At 46.6% G+C, this 20,842-nt stretch overlaps 1 protein-coding gene across 1 annotated transcript in view; it reads left to right on the forward strand.

Annotated features, from left to right (window-relative positions):
• Positions 1-20,842, forward strand: part of LOC134927251 (ATP-dependent translocase ABCB1-like) — a 131,744-nt gene that overhangs the window by 74,044 nt on the left and 36,858 nt on the right. Inside the window, exons 18-22 of the mRNA XM_063921448.1 lie at positions 2,618-2,719; positions 4,584-4,661; positions 8,956-9,039; positions 12,347-12,550; positions 13,903-14,003. Of these exons, the coding sequence (XP_063777518.1) occupies positions 2,618-2,719; positions 4,584-4,661; positions 8,956-9,039; positions 12,347-12,550; positions 13,903-14,003 (569 nt within the window). The remainder of the gene's footprint in view (positions 1-2,617; positions 2,720-4,583; positions 4,662-8,955; positions 9,040-12,346; positions 12,551-13,902; positions 14,004-20,842) is intronic.

Genomic DNA, 20,842 nt, shown 5'->3' on the forward strand with positions numbered 1-20,842 from the left:
ACAGGCTTTTGGGGAACAATCAAACTTGGCAGGTGTCGGTAAATGGAGACAAGGAGCAGAAACGGGAATGGTGGGTGGGGATACCACCAAAGGTACTGCAGTCGGCACACTGGACGCCCCTGAACCACAGAGGGTTACTTGTATTCCATCCAGCCGAGAGGAGAGGTCCTGGAGACAGCGGATCACATGGCCCTGTGCAGTCTCCTGACGTTCAAGGCAGGCTGCAAGTTCTTGCATCGGCCTGGTCGCTTGGACCTGGTCTCCGGCCGGATCCATTAGGTCAGTGCTTACTGTCACAACTGAGGGCTGGTGCTGACCAGGGGGAAGCCTCAGTTGTAGGGGCTGAGGTATATGTGTACCTGGGAGGCAGTACAGGGTTCTTGGATATGCAGGGAACCTTTAGAACAAATGCCCGAAGGCGTGACCACGACAACAAGGGAAAGTTCAAAGGTTTTATTAAACACAGTTCAGAGGAATACTGATGACTTGGTACTGGTAATAGGAAACACAGTTCAGAGAAATACTTGGGATCGATGACGGAACACCGATGGTTACTTTGGGATCGTTGGTAAGCTTTGAGTGAAGCTGGGGTTCGCAGATAGAACTGCACTATTGTACTTAGAAGCACAGGTGAAGCATGAAGTGATGCTGGAGAATGGCTGCTGGAAAGCCGGAGTTCAGACACAGGTGAATCAGGGTAGACTGTAGAGGGTTAATCACTGGAGTGTCGGGTTACACTGCAGAGTGTAATCACCAGGGAGTCAGGCTGTACTGCAGAGAAAGTCCATGGGAGAACTGCACACTGGAATCACTGAAGACAATTGAAGCACTGACATCTTTCCACCCCAGGAACAGGATATTTTTACCTGCTGGGAAGCAGGGATTGGCTGGCTGATTAACCAGAGACCAGAGTGCAGCTGCTGTGTAATCAGGCTGAGAGCAGAGTTCAGCTGATAGGCTGAAAGGTAACATGTGATTAGGAAAACATGGCTGCACCCATGGTAGCTTTTGGAGGGAAAGATTGTTTGTAACTTGAATGTGAGCTTTAACCATGAAGCTGCCAGAATCACAGTAAAGAGATTTGAGACAATGAGATGCAGCGTGCTGCACACAGACAGTGCAGATGGAATCCAGGCTTGGAACACTGGGACAGTCTCAGGAGGCATTTGGAAGGTAAATACTGATAAGGAATTACTTAGATCGTGACACCTAACTGCATAGCAAATTTACTTGGCGCAGTCGCACTGCGGACATTGCGCATGCGCATTAGCGACTAATCGCTCCGTTGCAACAAAAAAATAAAGAGCGAACAACTCGGAATGACCCCCAATGTTCATGTCTCGTACAAACAGCACATAAATACAGTGGCGACCTATAGAAATGTGTGCAGAACTGATGGAAGCCAATCAGAATTTTGCTTTTGCATTCTAAGATGCACTAGAAAAATGACATAATGTGATTGGCTGTTATGGGCGAGACTGCCTTTTCCACATCGTGCAACTGGCAACTTCAGTCATTGTGTGTTGGGGGGGGGGAAATAAATAAGAGTGATATTTTAATTCTAGTTCCCTTTAAACTAGCCCCTGCTTTTGTTTCTATGCAGTCATTTACCAAGTCTTGGACCCACCAAGCACTTTGATATACGCAAGCATGCCTAGATTTCACCCGATGAGCTTATGGAGCGATATGGCGGCATGTGGAGGTGCTGGACCATGAACCAGCAGTGAGGCGGGTTGAGCAGTGTGAGAGCGCTCTTTGGAAAATACAGTTGGCACATCAGTGCACCTAGTGTTGCGCAGCAGTACAGATAGGAGATTTTACAGTGCAAGATCACTGAAACGAGATAAAATGATGAAAAGGCTGTCTATGGCCTTTATCTCCACAGCCCACGAACCCTTTCATTCCGCTGAATGACTTGACTTGAAATTTGCATAATACAAAAGCTGCCAGTCTTTGGGTCTCATCCCCCCAAAAATGATCATGTACAAAATTGTCATATATAATAAAGACAGCTGTGGTGTCCTTTCATTTAGCTGCGTGGGCCTCCCTGGTGCACCTATGGAGAGTCCAGGCATTTTGCATTTGATGCTCATCCTAAATGACCTCTATATCAGTGGTTCTCAAACTGTGTGCCAGGGTGCCGCGAGGCTCTTGCAGGGGTGCCTTGGGTTGGTGGTCAAGATTAGAAACAAATCAAATTATTTATGGTCAAAGTGATAGGCAAAACCAGGTTTGGTGACTGCCAATCATAAAACATGCGGACAAAAAGAAGCACAACTGTGCACCACCACATAACTGCCCCTTCGAATGACAGGAGGCAGAATCTACTTAATGTAATATTTTTCTTCCAAATAGATCAATAATAAACATTTATCCTAGGGTTGCCGTTATAAAACTGCTTATATTTTAGTACTTCATGATTCAAGAATGTTTGAGAACCACTGTCCTATGTTACAGATGTAACAACAAATGAATGCGCCCATCGTGCGATGCTAATCACGGCTACTACCTGCAGACAGTGACAGCACCGCTGCATTGATCCCAGTTTAAGCGTCATATAAAAATGCCTTCTAGTTCTACCCTTAGTAACAGCAATGTGCTATCTCTTATCCCCCAGGTATTTGCAGGGCAGGCCGATGAGATCAGGTCCAGAAGTAACATGTTTTCTTTGCTCTTTTTGGGACTTGGAGTATTGTCTTTTATTACCTTTTCCCTTCAGGTGAGTGTCTAATAAAAATGGTTTATTTTAATGTATTTACCTTTTATTCAGTTATTTAAGGAAAACACTTGTCCTCAATACTACTTTCCCAGTTTTAATAAGAATACCAAAGTTCTCAACTGTCCCATTTATTGGTAAAACTGTCCCAATTTTCAATCGGCAGAAAAGGCAAAGTCCATGAGATTGGGGTGTGATAATGGTAAGCTGGTGGGTTGTCTGTGCGAATCATTATCATGGGTTGGGCAGACAGGGTGGACAGTGTTTCCTCTAGATACTCCAGTTTCCTCAGACACCCCAAAATATATCTGCTGATTAACTGACTTCTGACAAAAAATGAACTAGTGTGTATATGTGTGCATACAGGTGGCAACCAATCAGCATCTACCTACCATGTTATAGAGTGAACTTGATAAATGCTTCCTCAAAGCTGATTGGATGCTATGTGCAACTACTCCACTGTTTTCACTGCATGATACATCGACCCAATAGACTGTAATCTCCACATTTTTTTGGGACTGTCCCGCTGTCCCACCCGCGGGCCGCAGCGTCCCGCAGTGGAGGGATGGCAGTTGGGAGGCTCCTGCACTCGCATGCGCACAGCGTCTATTCACGAGTGACAGAGGGAGAGGGGGCATGCCAGTAGCTTACAGAGCGCTGAGCATGCCCCATTCAGCGACGGACAAGAGAGGCGTGGCCTAAATGGTGGCATTGCTGTGAAGCCACACCCCCTTTTCCAAGGTCACGCCCTTTCATGTCTGTCCCTCTTCTGCAATAAAGAAAGTTGGGAGGTATGGTAGTAGTGGTAGTAGTAGTAGTGGTAGTGGTAGTGGTAGTAGTAGTAGCAGCTGCAGCAGTAGTAGTAGTAGTAGTGGTGGTGGTGGTGGTGGTGGTGGTGGTGGTGGTGGTGGTGGTAGTAGCAGCTGCAGTAGTAGTGGTAGTAGTAGTAGTGGTAGTGGTAGTAGTAGTGGTGGTAGTAGTAGTAGTAGTAGTAGTAGTAGTGGTGGTAGTAGTAGTAGTAGTAGTAGTAGTGGTGGTGGTAGTAGTAGTGGTAGTGGTAGTGGTAGTAGTAGTAGTAGCAGCAGCTGCAGTAGTGGTAGTAGTAGTAGTGGTAGTGGTAGTGGTAGTGGTAGTAGTAGTAGTGGTAGTGGTAGTAGTACTAGTAGTGGTAGTAGTAGTGGTAGTAGTAGTAGTGGTAGTGGTAGTAGTGGTAGTAGTGGTAGTAGTAGTGGTAGTAGTAGTAGTGGTAGTGGTAGTAGTAGTGGTAGTGGTGGTAGTGGTGGTAGTAGTAGTGGTAGTGGTGGTAGTAGTGGTAGTAGTAGTAGTGGTGGTAGTAGTAGTAGTGGTAGTAGTAGTAGTGGTAGTAGTGGTAGTGTAGTAGTGGTAGTGGTGGTGGTAGTAGTAGTAGTAGTAGTAGTAGTAGTAGTAGTAGTGGTAGTTGTAGTGGTAGTGGTAGTAGTAGTGGTAGTGGTGGTAGTAGTGGTAGTAGTGGTAGTGGTGGTGGTAGTAGTAGTAGTGGTAGTAGTAGTAGTGGTAGTAGTGGTAGTAGTAGTGGTAGTAGTAGTGGTAGTGGTAGTAGTAGTGGTAGTGGTGGTGGTAGTAGTGGTAGTGGTGGTAGTAGTGGTAGTAGTAGTAGTGGTAGTGGTGGTGGTAGTAGTAGTAGTGGTAGTAGTAGTGGTAGTGGTAGTGGTAGTAGTAGTAGTAGTAGTAGTAGTAGTAGTAGTGGTAGTAGTAGTAGTAGTGGTAGTAGTAGCAGCTGCAGCAGTAGTAGTAGTAGTAGTAGTAGTATTACTACTACTACTACCATATGTCTTGAAAACATTGGAATATGACTGATGTGTTGATATTTGTCTTCACCGTCTGCCAGGGATACACCTTTGGAAAAGCTGGGGAGATCCTAACAAAGAGAATAAGACTTCTGACTTTCAAAGCAATTTTGAGACAGGTTTGTCACTCAGATTTCTGCAATGTAATTACTGTCTACATCATTTGCCTGTATTGCTTCTGCTCCTATATACAAATGCTGCTACTTGCCCTTCACTGGTGTACAAGCGTCTGTCCAACTGGGCCAACATTGCTTCTGCACAAATATGCAACTGTCGCTACATCCCTTTCCTGTGTACAAGCGTGCTTCTGAATGTGCAAGGACTGAGACGCCCACTTTAGTGAATACAGGAGCTAAAACAATCATGGGTGCGTTTTTAGATGCATCATCGGACGCTCCATCAAAACTCACATCAGCCTTAATTGCAGGTGCAAATTATCCATCTAAATATGGCCTCCAATATGAACAATTATATACCTGTGTATGCAATCACTCAGCGGCGTGACACTCCCATAACACACCCATAGTAAGTAGGGGCAGTGTCGGACTGGCCCACAGGGGTACCAGGGAAACCACTGGTAGGCCCCACTGCCTGAGGGCCCACTCATTCCTCTAGGGATCAGGTTCCAGACTGTGCACTTGTATTATACATGGTAGATATGTTGCATTACACTGCACTAAACTATTGTGTATTTCAAGCCTCTGTGGAGGCTGGCCACACCCCTTTTGTAGGCTGACCACACCCCTAAGTATGGGCCTCTATCATTGCATTCCCCCGGTGGGTCGTTCATGCCCCAGTCTGACACTGCGTAGGGGTGCATCCAGAACTAAATGACGGGGGGCACAATGACATGGGAAGGATGGGAGGTGTTATTTGCTCGTGCCCCTGGGAATGTGGGTGTTGCCTCACAACAAGGACGTGGCCTCAAAGGGTTGCCTTGGATATGTAGCGGATGACAGGAGAGAGGATGATGAGGAGATAGTGATGCTGTTGAGAGGCAGAAGATGAGGCAGTGGGTAATGGGGAGAGATAGTGGGAGAGGCAGAGGGTGACAGTTAGAGGCAGTGGGTGATGCCAGGGAATGGGTGACAGGGGAATGCAGTGGATGATGCCAAGGAATGGGTGACAAGGGAGAGGCAGTGGGTAATGCCATGGAATTGGTGACAGGGGGAGGCAGTGGATAATGCCAGGGAATGGGTGACTGGGAGAGGTAGTGTGTGACACCAGGAGGAGGCAGATGGTGATGTAAAGGATGATGGTGAGAGGCAGTTGGTGACAAGAATGAGAGGTGACACAGAGGGGAAGAGGCAGCAAATGACAGGAAATGGGGATGGGGAAAGGTAGGGGGTGACAAGGATAGTGGGTGACAGGGAAGGCAAGGGGGAGACATGCAGGCAGCAAGTGACAGAGAGAGACTGGGTGACAGATAGATGCTGACAGGGAAATAGTGGTGACTGGAGAGGTAGTGGGTGACAGTGAGACAATGGGTGACATGGAGGCAGTGGGTGGCAGAGAGCGTGCGGGATTAACAGAGAGAGGAAGAGGGTGACAAGGAGATAGTGGGTGACTGGGAAGGCAGTAGGTGACAAGGAGGCAGTGGGTGACAGAGAGAGGTAGAGGGTGACATGGAGCAGTGGTTAACTGGGGAGGCAGTGGGTGACATCGAGCCATGCACCATGAACCACCCTGCAGTGCCCAGGACACTGTCCTGGATGATGTCTCCGCTACAGGTGTTCGGGCTGCCGCCCTCTGGGTCCCAGTACTCAGTGCATGGCAGAAGCGGCAAGTACAGGCCGTGGCCGGGGGCAGGCAGGAGGTGCAGGTGGCAGCAGCTGCTGGTAGCGACAGCTGGGGACTGGCTGCTGCCACCGGAGTCTGGTGCTTAGGCCTGGCCACCTGCCCACTGCCTCTGATCCCCATCCTCCAGCTGGAAAAAACAGCCAGATAATTATGGGGGGATTGGTGGTGGTGGTGGGGGGGGGGAGGAGGCACTTGCTTGGGTGCCTCCTTCCCTATCCCCCCTGAATCCGCCACTTATAATACGTGCCCTCTGCCTTTGTCCACTTAGCCACCTCTTTGTCACTACCCAGTAATATTGTAAAATGTAATGGATGAGAGCTGACAGTAGCGCTGGAGCTTATTCTGGCAGTAGCACAGTCTCTCTGTTGTGCATTAGTTATACCAGTTTACTTTTTACAGGTGGGGATCTTATCAGTGTCACTATCCGGGCAAGAGACTCTTCCTAAATTGCTCCGAAACTTATCTTATTGCCGAGATGTGAACTCATTCTCTATCACTCACAGATATTGATTGTCATCCTTAGGCGCTTGCCATCAATCCCTGACCATGGGATGGAACCAGAGTCATTTTCCATACCACTCACTTGTGTCCCCTCTGCTGTCACACTTACCTTTTGCATGATTCAGCGTCACCAACTTCTGCCTTAATATCATTCATTACAATTCTACATAATCTCCTCTGGCAAATGAAAATGGCTGGCAGAATGTAGCTCACACCTGATGTGTTGGAAATTATATGCAAAATAGACCAGATTACGGGGGGTATTCAGGTTTGTTAGTAAACCAAAAAAGTTAGCAATTGTGCAAACCCATGTTGCTCTGCAGGTGGGGCAGATGTAACATGTGCAGAGAGATTTAGATGGGTTATATTGTTTCTGTGCAGGGTAAATACTAGCTGCTAAATTTTTACACTGCAATTTAGATTTCAGTTTGAACACACCCCACCCAAATCTAACTCTCTCGGCACATGTTACATCTGCCCCACCTGCAGTGCACATGGTTTTGCCCAATTTATAACTTTTCTGGTTTGTTAACAAACCCGGATAAGGCTCTACAATTAAATGAGCATTTTAGAACTTTTCATTGATAATTCTTCCGAAGCTTTATTTACTTGTTCAGTTTTCACTGGTTTGCAAATTGCTTTTGACATATGGGGCCTGATTCTGATTTGGCAATAAAGTAAGAAAGGTCAAGTACTGATCACCTGGACAAACCATGTTGCAATGCAAGGGGTGCACTGCAAAGATATATATAATTTTATTTTATTTTTTGCTGGCTAATTTTGCATGTAGTCCATAAATGCTGGACTGCTTTATGTTTACAATGCAAATTACATTTCAGCTTATGGGGGTAACTCCAAGTTGATCGCAGCAGGAAATTTTTTAGCATTTGGGCAAAACCATGGCCCTCATTCCGAGTTGTTCGCTCGCTAGCTGCTTCTAGCAGCATTGCACACGCTAAGCCGCCGCCCTCTGGGAGTGTATCTTAGCTTAGCAGAATTGCGAATGAAAGATTGGCAGAATTGCGAATAGAAATTTCTTAGCAGTTTCTGAGTAGCTCGGGACTTACTCTGCCACTGCGATCAGTTCAGTCAGTTTCGTTCCTGGTTTGACATCACAAATACACCCAGCGTTCGCCCAGACACTCCCGCGTTTTTCCCAGAAACGCCAGCGTTTTTTCGCACACTTCCAGAAAACGGCCAGTTTCCACCCAGAAACACCCACTTCCTGTCAATCACACTACGATCACCAGGACGATGAAAAATCCTCGTTAGGCCGTGAGTAAAATACCTAACTTTTGTGTAAAATAACTAAGCGCATGCGCAGTAAGCGACTAATCGCAGTATAGCGAAAATCGGCAACGAGCGAACAACTCGGAATGACCCCCCATGTGCACTGCAGGGGAGGCAGGTATAACATTTGCAGAGAGAGTTAGATTTGGGTGGGTTATTTTGTTTCTGTGCAGGGTAAATACTGGCTGCTTTATTTTTACACTGCAATTTAGATTGCCGATTGAACTCACCACACCCAAATCTATCTCTCTCTGCACATGTTACATCTGCCCCCCCTGCAGTGCACATGGTTTTGCCCAACTGCTAACAAAGTTCCTGCTGCGATCAACTCAGAATTACCCCCTTTGTTCGATCGGACGGCCGATATATCGCAAGCCTGTCGGCGGGTGTGTGTCCCCGATATGTCTATGATCGACGTAATTCACAGACATCACAATGGCTATGTAGCACAGCTGGTGGCCAATACCTCTGAAGTTATATTGTTGCATCTGGCTGTGTTTATGGGTGCTCCGCCGACTTCCCGTTTACTTGCAGTAGGAGCCGACGTCACAGCTGGACGGGCAAATTCAAACCCGCCCAGCTGGGTTTCCTGACTTGACACGTCGAGTGACCGATTGGTAAGTGTGTATGCTTACCTGTATCGGCCGTTCAGACTGCGCAACAGCGGGTCCACCGACGTGTCGATCAGGTGTGTATCCAGCGTTACTCTACTCCCAAATCTGAATCAGACCCATGTAACGCAAATAGCATATATATAGGGAATAAACCAATAACTTGTAAGAGGCTGATTCCCTGTTTGAGTAATGGTGTGTCACATTGCAGGAAATGGGCTGGTTTGATGACAGTAGGAACAGCACTGGGGCTTTAACCACAAGACTGGCAACTGACGCTTCCCAGGTCCAAGGGGTAAGTACAGTACTTGTGCATGGTATATCTAACATGGTAAATGCTGTACAGTGAACCCAATGCTATCTCAAGGCAAAGTAGCCACTGGAATATGTACTTTATGGTGAGTGCACACAGCCATATCTGTGCCAGTCTCTTCTACATTATGATTTGACAGGCAGTGGACATATATCGGCCACACTTGCTCCCGCACAGAACTAAATTCAATATTCACTCCTATGCAGTGCTGTACACAGTTCTGCAGCCCCCTATCTCAGTGGCAAATGCAGGATTTGCATGGGAGGGTTTCCAGAATTGGGTGGAGCCAAGCACGGGGGTGGGGACTGAGGTGACCCAGTATGTGCTGGGTCCGCAAAACTAGTGTGTCTGTGTGTGTGTGTGTGTGTGTGTGTGTGTGTGTGTATATGTATATCTACACACACATATATATATATATATATATATATATATCTACGCATATATATATATATATCTACACACATATATATATATATATATATATATATATATATACATACATATACACATAGCATATTAAACAGGCATACATATATATATATATATATATATATATATATATATATATATACATACATATACACATAGCATATTAAACAGGCATACATATATATATATATATATATATATATATATTTACATACATATTGTACACGTATATATATACCCATGTATATATCATATGTGTGTTTATATATATATATATATATATATGTACATACATGTGTATATATGTATGCACATGGATATATATGTACTATAATTAAAATAAAGTAAACTTTTATTAAGCACTTACAAGTGCCATCAGGAAGACAGCAGGCTGCAGAGGACGCTAGACAACCATTAACAATACTCATGCAACTAAAAAAAAAAAAAAAAAATATTTTGGTGGAGGGGGGTTTCTGGGTGCTCGGAAACCCCCCCTGGGTGCGCCACTGTATCTGTACACCATTTTATGATATCAGTACGCACTAGCTCCAGCGTGATCCTTGTTGCAAAAGATACATCTGAAAACGGGTGTATTTACCAACACCATTGTGGAAAATTATGACATTTCAGTGTTTAACTCTGTCTAGTTCACATCGATCTGCCCTAATCACAGTCCTTAGCTAGTTGCTGTCCCATATTGCAAGGCCATGCTCCATTTTCACAGAGACAGTTGGGAACTAACTACCGTATGAAGCGTGGACTGTATGGTATACGTGTTCATATAGGGTTTGTTTATATATGTATGTATGTATGTATGTATGTATGTATGTATGTATGTATGCAGAGCCGGATTAAGGGGGGGGGGGTACGTACCCCGGGCCCCCCTTTCCAAAAGGGCCCCCTGCCACACCACAGATCGGATCTCTCTTCCGATCCGATCTGCGGTGCTGTGCTCCCAGGCTCCCGTCCTCACTGCAGCAGCGGCCGCACAGACAGGACGGCTCAGCTGTCCAATAATATATGAATAAAGCAGCCTGCGTGCCCAGCCAATGACTGAGCGGCAGGCTGCTGCATTCATATATTATTGGACAGCTGAGACGTCGCTCAGCTCAGCTGTACTGTCTGTGTGGCCGCTGCTGCAGTGGGGATGGGAGTGCAGGGCAAGAGGTCTGCCGTGTGCTGCTTGGGGAGGCAAGTCTTATTAAGCTGCTGCATACATATATATATATATATATATATATACATACACACACACACACACATATATATACATATATATATATATATATACACACACACACACACACACACATATATATACATATATATATATATATATATATACACACACACACACAGACACACACACACACACATATATATATATATATATATATATATATATATAAACTATAGAAATAATTAAGTCCCTTTAGTGTGCTAATTTAAGAAGAGCTCGGACCACTGAGAAATACCTCCTGTCAGAATAGGTATGAAAATAGAATGAAAGAAGAAAACATAATTCTCATGGGAGCTTAAACCACCTCAGAGGATCAAAAACATTTATATTAAAAATTGTTTATTCATAAAATTAGCAATAAATCTTCATCACTGTTGTAAATATTTGTGTCACAAATGAATACAAATTCCTTACTTAAGATCATATACATCAAATAAACAAGAACATGTTGTTTTGACAATAAGTTGGAGAATTGTATTCTGATGATATCTGCTGTTGTATAAAATGTCAGATCTTCAATTAAATTATTCAGATGTATGATCTAATCCACATGTTTGAAGAAACCCAACGCGATTCGTCCACTAGGACTTCATCAGGGGTTATAATCAGATATCAATATTTATGAATTTCAATATCATATCCGGATTATTAAACCGATGAATTAAGCAAGATATCGGTTTAGTTTCACCAACTGATATCAATGAATAGTATAAAATGTAGTGCTGTGAACAATTCCTTTTGGGTGTATCATTAATCACTTCACAACAATAAGTGAAAGTGATGGATAGAGTTATTCAAGGACAGGTTTACAACTTCCTTCACAATGCCTCAGGATTCACCTCACAGCTATCAGGTGAATCCTGAGGCATTGTGAAGGAAGTTGTAAACCTGTCCTTGAATAACTCTATCCATCACTTTCACTTATTGTTGTGAAGTGATTAATGATACACCCAAAAGGAATTATTCACAGCACTACATTTTATACTATTCATTGATATCAGTTGGTGAAACTAAACCGATATCTTGCTTAATTCAACGGCTTAATAATCCGGATATGATATTGAAGTTCATAAATATTGATATCTGATTATAACCCCTGATGAAGTCCTAGCGGACGAAACGCGTTGGGTTTTTTCAAACATGTGGATTAGATCATACATCTGAATAATTTAATTGAAGATCTGACATTTTATACAACAGCAGATATCATCAGAATACAATTCTCCAACTCATTGTCAAAACAACATGTTCTTGTTTATTTGATGTATATGATCTTAAGTAAGGAATTTGTATTCATTTGTGACACAAATATTTACAACAGTGATGAAGATTTATTGCTAATTTTATGAATAAACAATTTTTAATATAAATGTTTTTGATCTTCTGAGGTGGTTTAAGTTCCCATGAGAATTATGTTTTCTTCTTTCATTATATATATAAACATATATATATATTCATCTGCCTTCTCTTTATTAGGGGCCTCACTATCTTAGGTGCCTCGGGCCCCCCATGGTCTTAATCCAGCTCTGTATGTATGTATGTACTCGTATGTATGTATGTATGTATGTATGTATGTATAGTCTAAAAACCAAATGAACTGATCTCTGTTATCTTTTGTAGGCAACAGGAGCCAGGCTGTCACTGCTTGCCCAGAACACTGCAAACATGGGCACTGCCATTATTATATCTCTTATCTATGGCTGGCAGCTGACCCTTCTGATGCTGGTAATCGTACCAGTCCTGGTCATTTCTACCATTATCAGAATGAAAGTATTCATTGGGCATGCAAAGAAAGACAAAGCTGATTTGGAAGTAGCGGGGAAAGTGAGTACACTGCATTCTCACATTGCCGATTACCAGTGCCGGGAATATGACTTTGGCTTCCATAAGGCCGGGAAGCAGGCCTCCCACTCATGTTGTGTGCCCCTGTCTCTGTCCTCTCGTGCATTGTCATGCCTCTCAACATCTGGAGGCTGTGACCCGGGACTTCATGCGCGGCGATGCTGCGTGGAGCGGAAATGGGACGTGGCCTAAGAAAAAGAGGGTGTGGCTTCATGTGAATGACGCGATCGCGAGCCACGCTTCCCATTTCTGTCACAGTGGCGACATCGCCAGCGCTCTGTGAGTTGCTGGCCATGCCCCCAGTCCCTCTGCCTCACTGGAATAGACGCTGTCCGCATGCACATAGCGTCTATTCACCGCTGATCTGAACTGAGCAGAGCAGCGAGTGATAGGGAGCCTCCCAACTGCTCCCCACAGCGGGACACTGTGGCCCGTGGGAGGGACAGCAGGACAGACCCCAAAAGACGGGACTGTCCCGCGAAAATCGAGACATTTGGGAGGTATGCATTGTGCTGCTGCTGCAGGTGCTTTCATAGCACACAATATTGTGAGAGAATAAGAAGATCAAAAGTTGACATTTTCTCCGCCCTCTCAAACAATAAAAGTACTCCACACTTTATCCTTTACTTCTACCCTCTTCCCAACTCCTATCACAGATATTATTTTACCTACTAGTCCTAAAGTCAGGCTGCGAAAACTTCTCTTATCTTTATAGCTAAGATACCTCCTTTCCCATTCATTTCTCACAAGCTACCCCCATGGGATAATTTTATAGGTTCACGCAGAACTCCCAGATGACTATTACTAGTCATATCTTCCAGTTATTTCTATAGTGACTGAGTTTAGATATTCACCCCCTGCAGCCATCATGCCAATCCGGTGACAGGGATGCCCCGGATTGGCAGGTGACATCCTGTCGGACTCCTGTACATCATGTCAGACCACTGTACATCCTGTCACACTCCTGTATATCCTGTTAGACCCCTGTACATCCTGTCAGACCCCTGTACATCCTGTCACACTCCTGTATATCCTGTTAGACCCCTGTACATCCTGTCAGACCCCTGTACATCCTGTCACACTCCTGTATATCCTGTCAGACCCCTGTACATCCTGTCAGACCCCTGTACATCCTGTCAGACCCCTGTACATCCTGTCACACTCCTGTATATCCTGTCAGACCCCTGTACATTCTGTCAGACCCCTGTACATCCTGTCACACTCCTGTATATCCTGTCAGACCCCTGTACATCCTGTCAGACCCCTGTACATCCTGTCAGACCCCTGTACATCCTGATTCATTTATATTTTCTCAAATTTGCATTAATTTGTAGGTTGCCATTGACGCTGTTGAAAATATTCGTACAGTTGTTTCTTTAACCCGGGAGAAGAAATTTGAGACCATTTATGAAAAGACCCTGGAGGGACCCTACAGGTACTAATAGGGAAAGTAGGGATAACATAAGGTTATACAATAACAGAATACGCAGCTTACACTCAGACCCCCTTTAAAACTTGGTACCTTTGACGAAAGTTTGTTACTGAGCTCCATGTCGCTTTACTAAACCCAAGGGATGACTTGCAGCTGAGCACCAAGGGGAATATGTAATAGCCTGCGATGTAGAGGCTGTGAGGAAAGTTCTGCAAGTATTTAAAGTGGAAATCATTGTCACTTCAGAAATACGCGCAGACTCGCAAAACCTCCCACACAGCCTGAACATCACAGGGTAATAAATATTGCCCCAAATCAAGTGTAGAACTTTTTCCCTATTACATGGAAGCAACCTGTACAAAGGGGGTCATTCAGATCTGATGGCTGGGCTGCTAATTTTGCTGTCCTGCGATCAGATAGTCGCCGCCCCCAAATTCGCCGTGCAAGTGTGCGATCCTATGTGTACGCCGAGCTGCTAAAATTCACTTTGTGAAGTCACACACACACACACACCCTCCCTGAAAACGCCTGCGTTTTTCCGAACACTCCCAGTAAACGGTCAGTTACCACCCACAAACAGCTTCCTCCTGTCAATTACCTTGCAAATGCCTGTGCAATTCAAATTTTCACACCATCCTGTTGCTGGCTGGCGATGCCCTTTGTTGTTATCCGATGTGAGTGCGCATTGCTGCATACGCCTGTGCTGTTAGTACCTGATCGCCCGCTGTGCAAAACGCACAGCAGCGATCAGATCTGAATGACCCCCAAAAAGCACCCCTTAATTAACATTCCTTCTCACTGTGATTCACAATAATGATATCATTGTTTTTGCGCTTGCAAATAACTGCTGTTTTGGCAATCTTGGCAAAGATTTAAGTTTGATAAGTAGAAAAATTCCAAGCCCCCGTACATGACAGTGTGCTAGGATTCTGCTATTAACGCAGGAAATATCTACGACACAGCTTTCTCCATTTACTGAATGCACCACTCCCCATTGATGCTGAACGCAGCACTCCCCATTGATGCTGAACGCAGCACTCCCCATTGATGCTGAACGCAGCACACCCCATTGATGCTGAACGCGGCACTCCTCATTGATACTGGACGCGGCACTCCCCATTGATGCTGAACGCGGCACTCCCCATTGATGCTGAACGCGGCACTCCTCATTGATACTGGACGCGGCACTCCCCATTGATGCTGGACGCGGCACTCCCCATTGATGCTGGACGCGGCACTCCCCATTGATGCTGGACGCGGCACTCCCCATTGATGCTGGACGCGGCACTCCCCATTGATGCTGGACGCGGCACTCCCCATTGATGCTGGACGCGGCACTCCCCATTGATGCTGAACGCTGCACTCCCCATTGATGCTGAACGCTGCACTCCCCATTGATGCTGAACGCTGCACTCCCCATTGATGCTGAATGCTGCACTCCCCATTGATGCTGAATGCTGCACTCCCCATTGATGCTGAATGCAGCACTCCCCATTGATGCTGAATGCAGCACTCCCCATTGATGCTGAACGCAGCACTCCCCATTGATGCTGAACGCAGCACTCCCCATTGATGCTGAACGCAGCACTCCCCATTGATGCTGAACGCAGCACTCCCCATTGATGCTGAACGCAGCACTCCCCATTGATGCTGAACGTAGCACTCCCCGTTGATGCTGGACACGGCACTCCCCATTGATGCTGAACGCGGCACTCCCCATTGATGTTGGACGCGGCACTCCCCATTGATGTTGGACGCGGCACTCCCCATTGATGCTGAACGCGGCACTCCCCATTGATGCTAAACGCAGCACTCCCCATTGATGCTGGACGCAGCACTCCCCATTGATGTTGAATGCGGCACTCCCCATTCACAAGGGGGTAATTCAGATCTGATCACAGCAGCAAAATTGTTAGCTGATGGGAAAAACCATGTGCACTGCAGGGGGGGGCAGATATAACATTTGCAGAGAGTTAGATTTGGGTGGGTTATATTGGGGGTCATGCTGACCTGATCGCACACTGCGCTTCTTCACAGCCGTGCGATACGGTCAGAACTGCACATGCGCGGCGGCCACATTGAGCAGGTGCGCCATTACCCGGCAACGGCCGGCGACCGCAGCAACGCCGCTAGCAAAGAATGCGGTCGCAGCGGCGACCACAAGAAGATTGACAGGAGGAATGCGAATCCGGGCAGCAACTCATCGTTTTCGGGGAGTGGTGAGTCTAACGCAGACGTGTCCAGGCGTTTGGAGGGCGGATGTCTGACATCAATTCCGGGACCTGCATCGCTGGATCGATCGCACAGGGTAAGTAACTCTTACCCTGGTCTTCTTTTACAGGAAACTTTTTTTGCATATCAGGGCTGCACAAGCGTTCGCAGCCCTGCTATGCAGAAATACAGTCCCCCATAGGCGGCGTCTAGTTGATCGCACGGGCAGCAAAAAGTTGCTATGTGTGATCAACTCGGAACGACCCCCATTATTTCTGTGCAGGGTAAATACTGGCTGCTTTTTATTGTTACACTGCAATTTAGATTTCAGTTTGAACATACCCCACCCAAATCTAACTCTCTCTGCACATGTTATATCTGCTCCCCCTGCAGTGCACATAGGGGGTTATTTAGAGCTGATCGTAGATGTGCTAAATTTAGCACATCTACGATCAGTCACACTGACATGCACAGGGCTAGCCCGCCCCGCATATCAGGCCCTACTCCCCTGCCTCCGTTGTCCGGACCGCGCCCCGCCAACGGCATTCTAACACCATTGGCACGCCCCCTCCCACCCCGCCTCTGCCTGTCAATCAGGCAGAGAACCGATCGCAGCCAGTGAGATGCTGTAGCAGCAATCCAGTCTGAATTACCCCCTTGGTTTTATCCATTAGCTAACAAATTTGCTGCTGCGATCAGATCTGAGGGCCTAATTCAGGGCCTAATTCAGACCTGATTGCTAGGGTGCGTTTTTTGCATCCCTGCGATCAGGTAGTTGCCGCCTACAGGTGGAGGGGAATATCGCTGTGCAGTGGTGCGATCATATGTGCAGGAGAGCTCACAGGATTTACTCTTCCAGTGCAATGATCGGGGCCGTCAGAAACAGTCCCTCCAAACGCCTGGTCCCTCCTGCTTTTTTCCGGGCACTCCTATAAAACGGTCAGTTGCCACCCACAAACGGCCTCTTCCTGTCAGTCGCCTTGCAATCGGCCATGCGATCGCTTTTCCCACACCATCCCGTCGCTGGCCAGCGCTCCCTGGCACTCCCCGGCGCTCCTGGGCATTGCGGTGCATACGCATGTGCAGTTCAAACCTGATCGCCCGCTGTGCGAAAACGCACAGCAGTGATCATGTCTGAATCAGCCCCTGAATTAGTCCCATTGAACACAGCACTCCCTACTATCGCTGAATGCAGGATTCCCCATTAATGCTGAACACAGCTATCCCAAGTCACTTCTGTGTCAGCATGGGAGCAGTTACACTCAGAAAATAAGATTTTAAACCTACCGGTAAATCTTTTTCTCCTAGTCCGTAGAGGATGCTGGGGACTCCGTAAGGACCATAGGGGTATAGACGGGCTCCGCAGGAGACATGGGCACTCTAAGACTTTAGATGGGTGTGAACTGGCTCCTCCCTATATGCCCCTCCTCCAGACCTCAGTTATAGAACTGTGCCCAGAGGAGACAGACAGTATGAGGAAAGGATTTCTGTTAATCTAAGGCTGAGATACACACCAGCCCACACCATACACACTGTACAACCTGGTATATACCAAACCAGTTAACAGCATGAACAAAACAGCATCAGCCAGAGACTGATCTCAACTGTAACATAACCCTTATGTAAGCAAAAACTATATACAAGCCTTGCAGAATTTGTTCGCAATGGGACGGGCGCCCAGCATCCTCTACGGACTAGGAGAAAAAGATTTACTGGTAGGTTTAAAATCTTATTTCTCTGACGTCCTAGTGGATGCTGGGAACTCCGAAAGGACCATGGGGAATAGCGGCTCCGCAGGAGACTGGGCACAAAAGTAAAAGCTTTAGGAATACCTGGTGTGCACTGGCTCCTCCCCCTATGACCCTCCTCCAAGCCTCAGTTAGATTTTTGTGCCCGAACGAGAAGGGTGCATACTAGGTGGCTCTCCTGAGCTGCTTAGAGTAAAAGTTTAAATTAGGTTTTTTATTTTCAGTGAGTCCTGCTGGCAACAGGCTCACTGCACCGAGGAAATCGGCGGCAGAAGACGTCCTGTCTTCAATAAGGTAGCGCACAGCACCGCAGCTGTGCGCCATTGCTCTCAGCACACTTCACACTCCGGTCACTGAGGGTGCAGGGCGCTGGGGGGGGGCGCCCTGAGACGCAATAAAAACACCTTAGATGGCTAAAAATACATCACATATAGCTCCTGGGCTATATGGATGCATTTAACCCCTGCCAGTTTTTCCTTAAAAAAGCGGGAGAAAGGCCGCCGAGAAGGGGGCGGAGCCTATCTCCTCAGCACACAAGCGCCATTTTCCCTCACAGCTCCGCTGGAAGGACGTCTCCCTGACTCTCCCCTGCAGTCCTGCACTACAGAAACAGGGTAAAACAAGAGAGGGGGGGCACTAATTTGGCAGATTAATAAATACAGCAGCTATATAAGGGAAAAACACTTATATAAGGTTATCCCTGTATATATATAGCGCTCTGGTGTGTGCTGGCAAACTCTCCCTCTGTCTCCCCAAAGGGCTAGTGGGGTCCTGTCCTCTATCAGAGCATTCCCTGTGTGTGTGCTGTGTGTCGGTACGTTGTGTCGACATGTATGAGGAGGAAAATGGTATGGAGGCGGAGCAATTGCCTGTAATAGTGATGTCACCCCCTAGGGAGTCGACACCTGACTGGATGGTCTTATGGAAGGAATTACGTGATAGCGTCAGCACTTTACAAAAGACTGTTGACGACATGAGACAGCCGGAAAAACAGTTAATACTTGTCCAGACGTCTCAAACACCGTCAGGGGCTCTAAAGCGCCTGTTACCTCAGATGGTCGACACAGACCCAGACACGGACACTGACTCCAGTGTCGACGGTGAGGAAACAAATGTATTTTCCAGTAGGGCCACACGTTACATGATCACGGCAATGAAGGAGGTTTTGAACATTTCTGATACTACAAGTACCACAAAAAAGGGTATTATGTGGGGTGTGAAAAAAACTACCCGTAGTTTTTCCTGAATCAGATAAATTAAATGAGGTGTGTGATGAAGCGTGGGTTTCCCCCGATAAAAAACTGCTAATTTCTAAAAAATTATTGGCATTATACCCTTTCCCGCCAGAGGTTAGGGCGCGTTGGGAAACACCCCCTAGGGTAGATAAGGCGCTCACACGCTTATCAAAACAAGTGGCGTTACCGTCTCCGGATACGGCCGCCCTCAAGGAGCCAGCTGATAGGAAGCTGGAAAATATCCTAAAAAGTATATACACACATACTGGTGTTATACTGAGACCAGCAATCGCCTCAGCCTGGATGTGCAGTGCTGGGGTGGCTTGGTCGGATTCCCTGACTGAAAATATTATTGACTATAGAGCATTTAAAGGATGCATTTCTATATATGCGAGATGCACAGAGGGATATTTGCACTCTGGCATCAAGAGTAAGTGCGCTGTCCATTTCTGCCAGAAGAGGGTTATGGACGCGACAGTGGTCAGGTGATGCGGATTCCAAACGGCATATGGAAGTATTGCCGTATAAAGGGGAGGAGTTATTTGGGGTCGGTCTATCGGACCTGGTGGCCACGGCAACGGCTGGGAAATACACCTTTTTACCCCAGGTCACCTCTCAGCAGAAAAAGACACCGTCTTTTCAGGCTCAGTCCTTTCGTCCCCATAAGGGCAAGCGGGCAAAAGGCCACTCATATCTGCCCCGGGGCAGAGGAAGGGGAAAAAGACTGCAGCAGGCATCCTCTTCCCAGGAACAGAAGCCCTCCCCCGCTTCTGACAAGTCCTCAGCATGACGCTGGGGCCTTACAAGCGGACTCAGGTACGGTGGGGGGTCGTCTCAAGAATTTCAGCGCGCAGTGGGCTCACTCGCAAGTGGACCCCTGGATCCTGCAGGTAGTATCTCAGGGGTACAAATTGGAATTCGAGACGTCTCCCCCTCGCTGGTTCCTGAAGTCTGCTTTACCAACGTCTCCCTCCGACAGGGAGGCGGTATTGGAAGCCATTCACAAGCTGTATTCCCAGCAGGTGATAATCAAGGTACCCCTCCTACAACAGGGAAAGGGGTATTATTCCACGCTGTTTGTGGTACCGAAGTCGGACGGCTCGGTGAGACCTATTTTAAATCTGAAATCCTTGAACACTTACATACAAAGGTTCAAATTCAAGATGGAGTCACTCAGAGCAGTGATAGCGAACCTGGAAGAAGGGGACTATATGGTGTCTCTGGACATCAAGGATGCTTACCTCCATGTCCCAATTTGCCCTTCTCACCAAGGGTACCTCAGGTTTGTGGTACAGAACTGTCACTATCAGTTTCAGACGCTGCCGTTTGGATTGTCCACGGCACCCCGGGTCTTTACCAAGGTAATGGCCGAAATGATGATTCTTCTTCGAAGAAAAGGCGTCTTAATTATCCCTTACTTGGACGATCTCCTGATAAGGGCAAGGTCCAGGGAACAGTTAGAGGTCGGAGTAGCACTATCTCAAGTAGTACTACGACAGCACGGGTGGATTCTAAATATTCCAAAATCGCAGCTGATTCCGACGACACGTCTGCTGTTCCTAGGGATGATTCTGGACACAGTCCAGAAAAAGGTGTTTCTCCCGGAGGAGAAAGCCAGGGAGTTATCCGAGCTAGTCAGGAACCTCCT

The sequence above is a fragment of the Pseudophryne corroboree genome, chromosome 5 (genome assembly GCF_028390025.1).
Source record: "Pseudophryne corroboree isolate aPseCor3 chromosome 5, aPseCor3.hap2, whole genome shotgun sequence".
NCBI lineage: Eukaryota > Metazoa > Chordata > Amphibia > Anura > Myobatrachidae > Pseudophryne > Pseudophryne corroboree.